The 14,621-nt window shown below is 42.4% G+C and overlaps 1 protein-coding gene across 1 annotated transcript in view; it reads right to left on the bottom strand.

The window, feature by feature from the left end:
* Positions 1-14,621, bottom strand: part of snx29 (sorting nexin 29) — a 45,253-nt gene that overhangs the window by 14,988 nt on the left and 15,644 nt on the right. Inside the window, exons 15-18 of the mRNA XM_088359171.1 lie at positions 6,196-6,302; positions 2,518-2,634; positions 1,096-1,151; positions 550-631 (exon numbers count right to left, since the gene is read on the bottom strand). Coding sequence (XP_088215297.1) covers positions 550-631; positions 1,096-1,151; positions 2,518-2,634; positions 6,196-6,302 — 362 coding nt within the window. The remainder of the gene's footprint in view (positions 1-549; positions 632-1,095; positions 1,152-2,517; positions 2,635-6,195; positions 6,303-14,621) is intronic.

The following is a 14,621-nucleotide window of genomic DNA, read 5'->3' on the forward strand; positions in this document are numbered from 1 at the left end:
TTACATCAATTATGTATTAGCTGAGCCGAGCTGAGCTCGGTAGCAAGCCGTCCCTGATGTTCAGTTAGCGCTAAGGATGTGTCACCTGTCTCTTCCTGTCCTGAATGGTTTCACCTGACTAACATTACAGCTGTACCTCCTGGCAATGCCGAGCGTGTGTGTGTGTGTGTGTGTGTGTGTGTGTGTGTGTGTGTGTGTGTGTGTGTGTGTGTGTGTGTGTGTGTGTGTGTGTGTGTGTGTGTGTGTGTGTGTGTGTGTGTGTGTGTGTGTGTGTCAGAGAGTCAGTGTTCAAATTTAATACCTTGTGAATGTGAACGACAACGTAAAAGTTGCATGATAACTTGACAGATCCAAGCAGGAGCAGCAATTTAGTTTGTTGGACAACTCTCCAAGTTACGCTCCCTGCACACTCTCCTTGAATATGTTCTATCAAGTTATTCTGAAGTCACTGGGTCAAAATCCCACAATTGTATTTGTAAACATACTTTGACAAGCAAATCTTTTTGTGCTGCCTTGGATGACTCTGCCGTGCATTTGCAAACAATTTACCTGATAGACGTGGTAGGCGTTAGCAGCTCTGCCCTGCAGGAACACGGAAGGGATCCACACGTTGATGAGAGCACGATGCGCCCTTAAGGGACATAAACAACGAGCGCTTTCACTGCTATGGCCGATTACGTCCGTTATCGTAGTCATGATCATCGCCGCCGACGCCGTTCCGATGCGCCCATTACAGCTTAGAGCGATGAAAGAAGCGCAAAGTGTTACGTGAGCGTGTATCAAAGCACGCTGAGAGAAGGAGGCGGAGGTGGGGGGTGTCATTTTGATATGAGGAGAGAGAAGAACATCTGGTCATCTTGGTGGGTGGTCAAAACGGATCAAGCATGCCACATGGTGAGACCAGAGAACTGTAGAATTTGTTATAAATGGTAAACAGAGGATAAGTGATATTATTTTGATTTCTTCCAAATAATTTCATGACTATTCCAATTCAATTATTTGTCAATGTTATGAGCCTGCTCATTAAAACCACCCCCGGCCTCTCCTCTTTCATTCAGTCATTCCTGAAGCCGGAAATAAGCGGACAATCCTTACGTTTCAAAATCGGAGAGGCTGGGATCGTCTGACGTCTGACTCAAATCGCCTGGGACCTAAGTGTTAGAGAGAGAAAAGAAAAAAAATATATCACATAAATATGGATGAAGTGTTGCGGTAACTGTTTACCCAAGTAAACACCTGGAACGTTTTTGTATGTTGTGCATTGAGATGTTGTAACCCTAATGTGACATTGCCCTATGAGATTATGTGTTAGGCACACGTGTGTGAATCTATCAAGCCTCTGGCGATCTGCATCGGTCTACCCAGCGGTCCCTTGAGACAGCACATGAGCAGATCCAGATGTTGGCAATCTGAGTGGTTGTATGTGTAAAATGTGGGACATCTCTCCATCCAAGTCATCTAAAGCTGACTTAAGTGGCGGGGGCTCAGCATTGCTCACACCCTCCAAGGGCCACATGCATAGATTGTTAGGTCACAGGAGATGTGTTAAGGTGACCGTGGCTTGAACTCTTTGAAGCTTCTCAGCATGTCACTCCAAGGACACGAGTGCTAACATGCTTACGCATGTCCAGTAGTGTGCACATATATTGAGCAGTCCAGCAAGGGAAGCTGGTGAGTTCAAAGATGAGAGGTCTCACCTTCGTTTATCTAAGACTCTCCTTAGATGGTGACAGATTGTGTGTGTGTGTCGGGGAGCTCTATGTGTAAACCAATTTTAGTGTCATGTGTTGTTTACGTAAACTATCCTGGGGGAAAATATAGATATGTTGAGGATAAAATATTGACAACTACCTTGTCAGATCAAAAGAGCATCGTTTTAAGATGAACGACAAACAAATACTTTTGGCACAAGACTACCACAGTACATGATAAGACTTTTAATTTAATTAGACTACATGACCAAGCAGTTCCAATTCCCTCTGGGAATTGTTGAGCTATTATTCTGACAAATTAATTGCCTTTTGAGGGGGGGGGTGTAAACAAATTTTGTGTGAAAGGTTTGTATTGCCTGGAGAGTTTATGAAGAAACGTGGGAGGAAGAACGAATGGTTTGGCTAATGGTGTGCTAATTGTAATCCAAAAAGGCCATAAGCCTGTATGGCTGCTTGGAGAGGCGTAACAATTAATTGATGAATTGACAACCAATCAATAATCAAACGAATCGATGATTATTTTTGATCATCAATTAATTGTTTAGGCCAACTAGTGTGAGGGAAATTAGTACATATTTTGAAAAATCGGGTTCATCAATGAATCGTCAAAATAATTGACCGATTAATCGATTCTTAAAATAATCGATAGTTGCAGTTGGTTGGTCGTTACACACAACCAACTAGCCTGGTCAGGCAAAGCGTAACGGAATCCAACCTACTGGCTCATCTAAATCCCGGCGAGGAAGAGTCAAAAGCGGGGCAGGAAGTGTGGGAGCAAAGAAATGAGTGGTTGTTATTAACTCACCGGTCCTCTCAACTCAATAAGTTCCTGTCTCATCTGCCCGATGAGGTGGTCCTTGGCCATGAGGGTGCGATATAGGCGCTCATTAAACTCAATCAACTCGCCGTGCATCTCGGCCACCTGTAACACACACACAGGCAGACGCAGAGTTGCACAACATATCATTAGTACAAAACCCGCGGCTGTATTAAAAAAAGAGGGGGGGAGTTATAAACTATAAAAGTTACAATCCTCAGTGGCGCACACACAGAAGGAGCAGTCCAGGTGGAGTCCAATTAAAATTGACAGCCGAAGAGATTTAGGGGAGCAGTTAAACTCCACCCTGTGGTGGAGGAATGGCGCCACAGTTGTAGTCGAGTCAAGTGGCGAATGCAGATTTGGAGCCCTGGCAGTCACAATCCTGCCAGCCAGCTAATCAATTGTCTTCAGCTCTAACGAACCTTGACAGCGCTATCCTCCATTCCGTGCGCTCATGCTAATAGTAGCGACAAATGATGTGTATGCGTCGGATGCCCAATCTCCCTAACCTGGCCGGACAGGCCTTTGTCAGGTGAGTGACAGCTGTGGCACACACAGTGCTTTACACGAGGCCCCTGCTGCCATGAGCGCTTCGGTGGGGCGACGTCACATGACTGGCGGGTGAGACAAGCGGCGGCAATGCTGTTATTGCGACATCCTCGGGCAGCGCATTTGCTTTTTCACATCCTACTTCAAACCGTGCTGTGAATTCTTGAGTGTAGTGTTTCCTTTGTTGAGGCAAATATTTTGTAATATAAAATGATTCAATAGAGCAAATGATCACAAATAATAAATACAATCCTAAGCAACCGTAATTGAGGTTGGATTCAGCTGATGCTATCTCCACATCTGCCTCTGCTCAACCCAAATGTAGATTTGACTCTTCAGTCAACCCTAACCAAGAAGAGACTTAGAATCACTTTTTGACATCAAGTAATGAAATATGGAGTGGTGGCTATTAAAATCTATTTAAAGGGCAGCGCTATTTTTCTTCATATTCAATATGCAAATTGTAAAATGCTAATACTGAACCGGTCTGCTTTGGTGTCACCAAACCCATTGTTGTCGTACCTACCCAATTACCAAAGAACAATAAACTTGGTTTCAGTTCTCTTCTTAACTACCTCCAGGCAAATATTTTTTTTTTTTACAGCATGAGGTGCACCTGCACAAATAAATAAGAGCTTATTATTATTATCATATAGCTGTAGAAATGCAGGGTGATGGATCGGTAGAGGAAAGCCTTTTAATTAATACTCAAAATGTCTTTCATCATCACCCACATTCACAACCACAATGAAAAAGACTTTTTTTCCCAAGGAGACTGCGTTTTCATTTGTGCATTCTTCTTTGTTTGTCGTAGTATGGCTGTTAACTGCAGCTCAGAAGTAATAAAGAGAATATCAATGCGTGCCGTGTCCTCGGGCTGCCGCTTAAATCTCTCCTCTGTCAAACACTACTCCAGCTCCTCGGGCAGTCTTATAAAATAAAAAAAATAGGTAGACGCTCTCTTCCATGCAGCTGGATTCGGAAATACTCCTTTTGAATCAAAGAAACACCTGACAAACGCTGAAATAATGAAATATTGTCGGTTTGGTTTCACGACAAAGTCTTAAGAATCAATTCTGTATGTAGAAGAAACACACACAAAAAAAAACAGTATTCTATACACAAAAATATTTAAATATCCGGCGGCTGCAAATTCAAAATTCTCAAGAGCAAAAAAAGAACATCAATCAAATCATCCTACATTCCTGTAATGTGGTTTTATGTAAAGAATAAGAATCCAGTCCACTTCAACTCATTACATCTTGGAGATGTCGCTTCCGACGGAACAGAGAAAGTGGCACAAGGACATGTACAAAGCCTAAAAAGTCAAACTTAAGTGAGAGTAAGACGGCTGAGATTGGATTTGAAATTGGATGGCGAGAGGAGAAATGACCTCACTACATCTTCAGCGGATGAAATTAGTCATGACAAATGTACTTTGCGCTGCTGCTAACGTTGCCATCTTTACTTTTTATTGGTTGTGTAAGCAGAGGCACAATGGTATCGTCGATTATTTTGAAATATGGGAAGAAGCTGGAGAACCAAGAGGAGGAAAAAAAAAAAAGAAACGAGACAACCAAAATATGACTATTGCCCAACGCATGTTGGATTCCATGCGTGACTCACTTGAGCACATCTGCTCCTCAACAGGAGGAAACATGGCTGAAGATGACGGAAGAAGAGGGGGGGGGGGGGACAAAAAAAAAAAAGCGGGTGAGTAAGGACCGATATAGAACCGACAAGCTGTTCTGTCCACCATTCACTGGGAGTCAAAAACAAAAAGCCATTCCAACTGCTGCCTTCTAATGGTGTCTGCAAATGTCACGCAGGCATAAGCTGATTTTTTAAGCTGGACGTTGGGTGAACGACTGCTCAAAAGAAAATTGCCTTGTTTTGTTTGCTGTCATTCGTCCATTGACGACAATGTTGGGAGCAAACATTTTCTAACTCTTGCTTGGCCTTTAAGTGCTCCACTCACTTGCATTACTGTACGTCATGTTCTTTCCACGTTTCCTCTGAAACGCAACATTCTGAGCCGGTGGCTTGTAATTGTTGTTCTTGTTCCAAATCTTTTTGGGATGGTTAATTAATGAGCTCGTGGATCAAAAGGGAGAATCCCTCCTCCCACTGACCTATATTACGCTTGCTCCTTTTTATTTACTACGATGAGGCATGAGGCAGACGTAGATGTGACACTAAATTATATGGGCTGAAAATATGAATGCAGAGTTACAAAATGTGTAAAGTCAGATTGTTTTAAAGGAATATGAGGCAGACTTCTGAATATACACACGTTGAACTACAACAGAACCCCATGACCAAACCTTCCGTCATCAATTTATAGGCTGCTTGACCAAGAAAGCCGAAGAAGAGTTAAAAAAAAAAAAAAGTTTTCAAAGTCCTTTATTAGCTCGGTGATTGTTTTAACTGCGAATTTGCATCAGTTAATTCCATAATCCTTTCATTTATTTTCGTACGACTCGGAAAGTTCAAAAGAAAATCAATTCCAAAACACTGTGGATAACCCACTGGCTTTCCACCCATCAGGGGAAAACGAGTTGCTTACAGAAATTTAAAATTGTATTATCGCCTTCAAAAGGGCTCTAAAAATATATGTAATAAAGCCAGAACAGCTCGAGCAGAAAATTAGATTTTTAAATTCATCAGGCACAATTAGGTGTTCAATTTCTCACTTAGACACTCTCTAGGGGTGAACCGGTACCGTTCCAATTACAAGACGGCATTCCAATGTTCTATTTTCTCCCCCCCACCACAGAAAATAAAATGAAATAATAAATAAAATTAAAAAAAATTCTTTGCTTTCTGCACCACACGCCTCAATTTTTTCAGCATTGCGTATCCAGAGAATTGGCTCAAAATGTACAAAGTCAACCTCAGTGTAACACAAATAGAACAGAGGCCGGTCATAAACACAGCTGTGTTTCCCTAGTAAATGCAGGTAAACAGTTGAATATTTATCTTGCTCTGGCAGCCCTCATTAGGAAACCAACAAACCCTCTCAATGTGACATTTTCTCAAAAATCAATAGTGTGGTCGCTCACAAATGTGACTTCAGTAAGTAGCGAGGGTTGTGCAACAAGATCAAACACTCACCTCTATGAGTTTACGTTCATAGCTGGCTGCCAACTCTTCAATGTCGCCCATGCATTTACTCGGAGGGGCAGGGGCGAGCGCTTCGCTCGACGGCAATACCGACAGAGCTGCGAGAGAGAGAAAAAGAATTACGCTGAAAATGTTTCCACCGAGTGCTCCTCTCGGTTACTTTGTGACACTTGCAGCTGTTTTTTGATCAAGATTCAAGAGAAAATGTCTGTATAATACACACGCTGGCAGGCTCTTAAGTGCCTTCCACTAAATTAATGTCATACTGGAGTAAAAGTCACACACAAAGGGTTCGACAAGGAAAACACACAAAGATGCTTAAGCACACAAATCCTCTTTTTCTTTGTTCATACACGGTGCTGCAATGTAAGTCGGCAAGTCAAACACAGTTTGTTTTTTTTTTTTCCCCTTGCTGTCATTTCTATTAAGATGATAAATGTCCCCTTGATTCCATTGCGGCTGCTTTTCAGACTTTCCTCTCAGCTCATTGTTTCTTTGTAATACTGAAGCTCGCTCACAGGCTTAAGTCATCATGGCAGCGCCTAAAGCGTTGTTTCTAAGCTCATAAACATCAACTAATAGGGTTCCGTCCGTGGAAAGGGGGGGAGAGGAAAAAAAAAAACAGCGCGACTTGGCAGAAATGGAGGCGCTGTGTCTTTGCAGCGGAGGACGCGGGCAACGGTTTGATTGGATTTTCAGCACCGCCGAAGAAAATTAACTTTGGAATTTCGGCGTCAACACACCCCGCTGACACAGACAGACACGGCGGAGCTTGAAGGGAGAGATGGGAAGACATGCTCTGAGAGCAGAAGAAAATTAGGGAACTTAAAACACAGTGATGGGAATTTAACATGTGGAAAGGCTTCATGATGCGCATAGAAAGTTTTGCAGACATGTGAGGGGTCAAATATTAACCTCCTTGCCAGCATTATTATTTTGTTCACTAAAAGTGTGGCACAAAATCTAGAATTCAGAACATTTCATGAAATACTCAAAAAAAAAAATGGTGCGCTGCAGATGATGCCACTTAGGATCTGTCACAATGTAACTAATGTGGACAAACAAGCAGGAAACGAGTGTTGTGTGAGGCGGAATAAAAAACGGTGTGTATGTGCGTCAGGGTGGGTGAGGATCAAAATCGGGGATGACACCACAGATGTTCCTGGCTAAAGAAAATTGGGCTGACAGCTGGTGTGTAATAACAAAACTAACTGAGCGTCATTCCCCGACAGCTGTGTTGTGCGCTAGGAAACGTTGGGCTGCCCATGAGCAATGTGTTGCATCGGGAGCACCAAGTGTGTATGTGTGTGTGTGCGAGGGTGTTTCCCAATCGCAGACTTGCATCCTTGGACTGTTCACCTGAGCATTTCCATCCCATTGGTCCAACTTGAGTGAGACAATGAGCTATCCCAAATTGCTAAAAATGAAAGCACGGAAAATAACTATCAATATAAACACTAACATCTGAATTCACTACTGCCCAATTCAGATAAGATAAAAAAAAAAAAAAACGATAAGGTTGAAGACTATTATTCCAATGGGCCTATTTTCAGACCAGCTGCAGGACAAAAGACTTGTGGAAGGAGCAAAGTAAATAAACAACATTAATCCTACCTTCGGGTGGTGTCTAAATCGGTTCCGGCAGATACATTTATTTGGGCTCTATTTTATTTACCTTTTCACATTTCAAGCAACTCTTGACTGATTATTGTTGACAAATATTGCAGTCCTGAGTAGAGGGAAGGCATCACGACAAGTTTTTTTTTACTGAGCAGACTTGTAGGTCAAGACATCGAGATTGCGTCAACTGTGACCAATACCGATGAGCTCTGACATTTCCCGTCTGCTGTGATCTGCTTTTTAATACGAGCCGGATGGAAAGTTTGTACTCAAATTCCTTCAAACTGACTATAAATCTGATTCATCTTTATTCTTCCCTACGATTTTATGCGCCCAATCTCCTTTGTTTGTTTCTCATCTTATTTCCACCTTATCAATCATTCACTGCTGTTCTACTTAACTTGGCAGCACACTGCGCCGTAGTGCATCGGTGGTCCCTTGTTGCTAATCAAATATATGGGGAAGGCCAGCCACTCTCAGCTATACACAATTTTTATTTATTTTTTGCACTGAAAGGTACATGCAAGACATGCTAAATTAATTTGTTTTTCATTATAAAATGACAGGACTGACTGAATACAGGAAGAAAGGCCAAAACTATTTTTGACAAAGGAACGCTAGGATTGAAAAACACACACATGCAAGGGGGCCCGTAGACAGCGTCGGGTTAATCACGCAGACGGGCCGTGCATTGTTGAAGCGCTGGCTAGGGAGCAGGCAGGCATCTGGCTGAGTTAATTAACTAGTGCTAATCAAAAGCAATCTTCTTTCATTTTCTAATCGCGTATCGTTTATTTCTCGCGTTCCCTTTCCTCAGATAACGGCAGTTTTTGTGTGTGTGTTGTGGGAGTTACATTCAGGGTGCCAAGAACACGTAAATGTTAAATTACTGTTAGCCGTGTTAACATATGGTGGTTCACATTAAGGGATAAGATGCGGTAATTTTTGTGTAAACAAGATTAATTTAGTCCTGTCGTCAGGCAGAAGCAGAGCTGCACTGTGTTGGTTTGTTTGTGTCAGATAACTGCGATCAAAAGAAGGAAAAACCGGAAGCAATTGTGGTCCAAAATGTTGTGGAAAGTGGGGAAATCATTACTAAGTCATTACCCTGAGCCTAAATTTAATTTGCGGCACTCATATCGTTTCCCACTGGTACAAAGTGGCAAATTATTGTGACAAGAAAGCCGGGCTTTTCAAAATCGATACTCATTGTGACTTGGGAGAAGTTAAAATACGTGGAGTGTGGAGGTTTGGCAAAATTAATTCCTCCATAGGGGGTTGACAAACAAATCTGAAAATGTTTTTCTCAGTTTTAAGAATATATTGTCTCCACCTCTGAAATTATTATTATTATTGCATAATATTAATGATATTATATGTATGAATCCTAATCCGACTGGAGACAATAAAAGCTAGTCATATCTTGCTTTTTTTTTTTTTCTCACGACAATACAGTATATGCTTTGATTGTAATTACTCGCATTACCTTCAGGACCCCATTTTCTCTGTTCTTTTCTTCTGTTCCCACACTCCAGCAGTGACCCACTTTCCTCACGGGGATGATTAAAGTTTCATTTTATCATCTGCTCTAATCTGAAGCTTTGCGGCTTTTATTTAAGCTTCACGCCTCCCAGCGTGACGGCGTCACACGGTTGCTTTTGATGGAAAAAGATAAAATGGGGAGGCTGCTCGTAGACCGGGCGGGGTGCGAGATCAATATTGGGATTATGCAGAGTGACGCGAGTTGCGAAATATTAGGGAGTGGCAAATGTGAAGGCGTGTGGGGAGCTTTACCAAATATTCACATCATCTGAGAGAGAACAAAACTGATTAGAGCGTGTGTGTGCGTCAGAGGAGGGCTCCGATTAAAAGTGGTCAGGTCGCACAGTTGCAGTGGGATGTCATTTCCTGTCGACAGAAAGTGGCAATACACTACAAGACAAAATGGCGACCAATGTGTGCAAGCAGGTGTTCATGTGCGAGCGATGGAAGCGAAAGCAAATAATTATTCCTTTGATCGAAATAAATTATTAGAGAGGGTGGGGGGGGATCTGTGACCCAAAAATGTCTCGGCCAGAAAACATGGCAGCTCAATCTGCTGCAGTCCTATTAAAAGAGTTATTAAGCATTCAGAGAAGGTGCACACACATGCCGATGGAATTTATGTACATTTGGCGAATGTATGGCATGCAAAATGCATGTCTGCTTACTTAGTACAATACTTGCGTTCGTCGAAATAAGCACACAAGGCTACAAGCGGGCCGAGCGTGCCTGCTAAGAAATTCAACCGTTCTTACATGAAGGTGACATGTTCGTGGTCAAGAGCTTGGCTTGGCTTAACCTAGTTTAGCACTTAGCTTCTACTCGAGCCACAACAACCTATAGAAAACTTAAAAAAATGGGCCGTGTCTCTCATTTGTTCGTAGCACTTATCCTTCAGCTCGGAATTAATATGTTAATTATCCGCTGATCTGTTGGCGCAGCGTGGTGTATTTTTTAATGAGGAGTTGGAGTCCCTGGAGTATTTATTAACAACGAGTAGACAACATTTCTGTGAAGGTGTTTAAGTGAGAGTATGTTCACTTTAGTGTCCAGTGGTGGTTGTGCGCATGCCTGAAGGGGGGGAAAAAAAACTGGTAGTAGTGCGTTTAAAATAAGCATTAAGAATTGATGTTCCCATCTGGAGGACAAGGAACAGCAGGGGAGAAGAATTTTTCTTCTTCTTCTTTCAAAAGTCTAGAACAATTTCATTTAGTGCCAAATGAAATATTCTTTGTACCTAACGGTGAATTAAAAAAGAGAGAGGACAGAGCGATGAGGTGAGGGAGGAAATGGTGCTACCGTGACCTATTAGCAAGTGTAATTTAGACATTTCCGATTTTAGATCAGAGGAGTGATGGGTGGAATGAGATGGAGGACAGGGGGGAAAAAAAATTGGACTGGCTGCCATGTCAAGAGGTAAATAATTGATTATTTATTATATAAATTTATTTAGTCAGAAATTTATCCCACCAAAAAAATGTTCTTTTTGATGACTTCATTATAACTTCAACTAGCCTCATCAAGTAACAATGAGACGAACGCCGCAAATTTGTCCACTTTTCATTTAAATGCGCTCAATACACAGCAAGCGGCGCCCGCCCTTCAAATTCAACTTCCCGAGTTCCCAAACAAACATGACCAAGTGCATATGTTATCTAATCAATAGGCAAAGTCATTATGCTCCACTCTGACATTAAGACAGCTAATCACATCCGCTTTCAATCAGCACCACCTGCTCCTCGCCTGACGCACTTATAACAACAACAACAACGACGACGACTTGGAGGATGTTGTTTTTCCAAACATCTCAACATCGCTGTGACTCACACGCCAGACCCACTGAGTGCATCGACGCTAATAAGTTCCGACATCAAAACTTGTCCAAGTTGATTAGGTGGCCTTTAATCATGCAAACTTATCTGCAGACATCCAAGTGTGTTTTTTTTTTCTTTTCAAACGCCTAATCAACATCTCGGCTCCCCTGCACTAAACATGAGGATGCCTGCGAATTGTTGCGACATGACCCCCTGCAGTTGTTTTGACACACTGGAGTGCGTTAAGCAGATGCTCTCCATAAAACAAGAAGGGAATCAAATTAGCTGTCTTGTCACTAGCCCAAAAAAAATAAAAATGACCTGTTAGAGAAGCTTTTCACACACGTTAAAGACTGAAGGGTTGTGAAAGAATACTCTGGAATGTTATTTTTGTTTCTTTCAGATGGCATATTTTTTCTTTGTGTGGTCAAAGGTCTATAAAGCACATACAAGCTTCCTTATTTATAACCTCACGTCCGCTTTGCATTAGTGCGCTTTATTAATGCAAACACAGAGGAAGCGTGAGTGGAGATGGGAGACGAAAGGGACGGCAAAGGTGGAACTAAGAGGAAGAGAATGTAAAGGGAATGGAAGTGAGACTCCGTTCTAGTTTTAAATATTTCAACCACGGATTGCTGTGGAAAAAGAAGAAAAAAAAACTTTTGATCCAAACTCCAAAAGGACTTTTATAAAACAAGCACTTTGTTGAGTTGGCTCGTGCACAGTAGGATTCACTTGGGGGGTTACTCGCTAAGTGAATTCCCTTCAAGTGAGTGTTCATTATGCTGGGTGAAATGCATCTATCTGGAGCCAGAAAAAAAAAAAAAATAAGATGCTGTGGGTGTTGCATGTGCAATAGAGTGAGCATGTGATAGATGCTCATTTGTAGGATTTGCTTTAATTAGTGTAAGAGCTTCTGGCTGGGAAACACAACAGTGAAGGTATTTGTTGAGGGTTCAGTCGATAATTGCTATTAATAAAGCAATCTTAATTAAAAGTATGCAGAGTTAAACTAGAATGGTACTCAAATCACAAATATATATATTTTTTTATCAACATTTAACATTTGATTTATGGGGGGGGGGGGGGGCAGTGCCCCCAAAGCCTCCCCTCTAGCTCCACCAGTGTCCGGTCTACGACAATCTAATCCATTGCAGCGATTCAGAACTTCTAATGTGGCTGCAAAGGTGGTTTTAGTATCACCTTTGTCCCAAAGCCACAGAGGCATAAAAGGAATGAGCCGAGGTGCCGCAAAGACCTTACGAGAGCCCCCCCCCCACACACACACACACACAACTCTCTCTCCCTCATTTCCGCAGCGCAGGTATTTGACCAGAACTAAAGAGCCCTCTGGAGTCAAGATGAGAAGCTTGTTAGAATAAGAAACTCTCGCAGCATGGCTCATTATCAGCTCCTTTTTGCGGCTCACTCGCTGTAAATCCCTTGCTGCTTTACTCTCGGCCTGTCAGGAGGTGACGTGTCAATACAACTCAGAGGTTTGACTCCAGAGAATGAATATTGGAGCCTATTTTACATGTTTTTTTTTTTTTTTTTATTCCTGGGCTGCTCTAAGGAAACTATCACTTGGGATCTGAGATTTTAATTTGATCATAAAAAAATGACATCTTAAACAAAAATATTCTCCCTTGTGAATTGATTCACCGAATTATTTACAAAGGACTGCTCTTTTTTTCAGCCGCTCTATAAAAAAAATAAAATAAAAAATTGTGTTTGCCCTACTAATCTAATTGCTGTGTCTAATAAAGGTCCAACCAGTGGTTCTATATGCAAATGAGTAATTAAGGCATCGTTAACGTCCACTCCCGGCTTAAAATAGGGGTGGAAATGAGGCATGTGCAATGTCACGATGACGCACAGATTCTTGCACAGGCTCAGCTGTGCACTCGTGAAAATCACTCGCTTTCATAAGAATATGATGCAACAATAGCTTCATCTTGGCTTTTTGCACTTTATATCAAAGCCGCAATAGTGCATTTTAAAGAAGCATGAAGAAAGGACAGCGAGAAGAGCAGACAAAATATCTGCACTTTGCCACCAACTTAAAGCGCCAGCGCTGTAACCAAACACGTGTCAGAGTACGACAAAGGCCCGTTGACAAACTCGCCCCGTGTCCCCGACATCCTCTACCTGGCAAACACGGGGAATGTTTAATGCTCCCTTCGCCGCCCCGCATGCTAAGAGGAGCGTTATCATCAGCGTGGGCACTCATGCAGGAAATGAACAGCATGCCTGGACCCTGACAAAGCACCGGCGGCACGTCCGACGCCGACTGGAAGGCCGGTGGGATGGCGAGCTGGGAGCAGATGCAATCACTCAGGAGATAAGGATGCAAGACAGACTAGGTGGAGAGATTGTAAACTCATACTGTGGATGACGACTTATCCGGATTTGATAGCATCGTGTTCATCCACTTGAGTGTGCATGTAAAACTTGCATGGCAACAATGCGGTGAGTTTAAGCCTGCGGTTACTTTGAGCGCCAGGTACAGTAATGGCCCGAAGGTGTGTGTACTTGTGCGAGTGTGTATTATTGGAAAAATCAAAAACAGCCAGAGGCAACGCAGAAGGTGAATCTCTCGCTATATACACACACACACACACACACACACACACACACACACACACACACACACACACACACTCACACACACACAACAGGGCTTCCCTCAGCTTCACATCAAATTTCAAGCTCCCTTAACTGAATTTGTAATTCTAACCAATCCATTTCTCCGCATCAAAACAGAAGTGGAATGCCTTAGATATTAAGTGGAATATCTCCACCAAGGCCTAAACGTGACTGTCTCGAGTACATGACACACTCTCGCGGCAGTAAGGAGACCAAATGATCTCTCAGCCAGAAATTAACGAGAAGAGATGACAATTTAAGTTGCAGACTCGCCACTCGTGGACATCAAGAGACCTCTAGCAGAGAAGGATGATTAAAGCATTCATTAAGAAGCCTCCGCCGAGGTGATGAAATGTGTCGCCCACCCCTGCGGTGCGACACGGAAAATACACACACGTAATAAACCTGGACACAAAATTGTTGACAACACAAAGTCATGTTATTAATAGCCGGCGGGGCTGCTTGGTTGATTGTCTTGGATGAAATGAACATCCCTCACACCTTTGAGCTGGTAAACAAGACCAATCTGCTAGTGGACACAATTAAGCTCAAGTCACATGGAGGATGACTCATCATTTGCTCTTTTACACTCAGCCTACTGAGACTTAAAATAATTTTTCTTTTTAAAACATAAAGCACTCGCATGTTAACAGTTTCATGCCGGCCAACTGTCTTCGGGGGGCAGCTTCGCTTGGTCTCAGCCTAGTCTGCAAAATCCAAATGAATCAACTAAGAACAATAGCCAATGCACTTTTGCCCTGAAAAGATGCATGCCTTGGCACATTGTTGGATAAT

The sequence above is a fragment of the Syngnathus floridae genome, chromosome 18 (genome assembly GCF_059516105.1).
Source record: "Syngnathus floridae isolate MCC-2025c chromosome 18, RoL_Sflo_1.0, whole genome shotgun sequence".
Lineage (NCBI taxonomy): Eukaryota > Metazoa > Chordata > Actinopteri > Syngnathiformes > Syngnathidae > Syngnathus > Syngnathus floridae.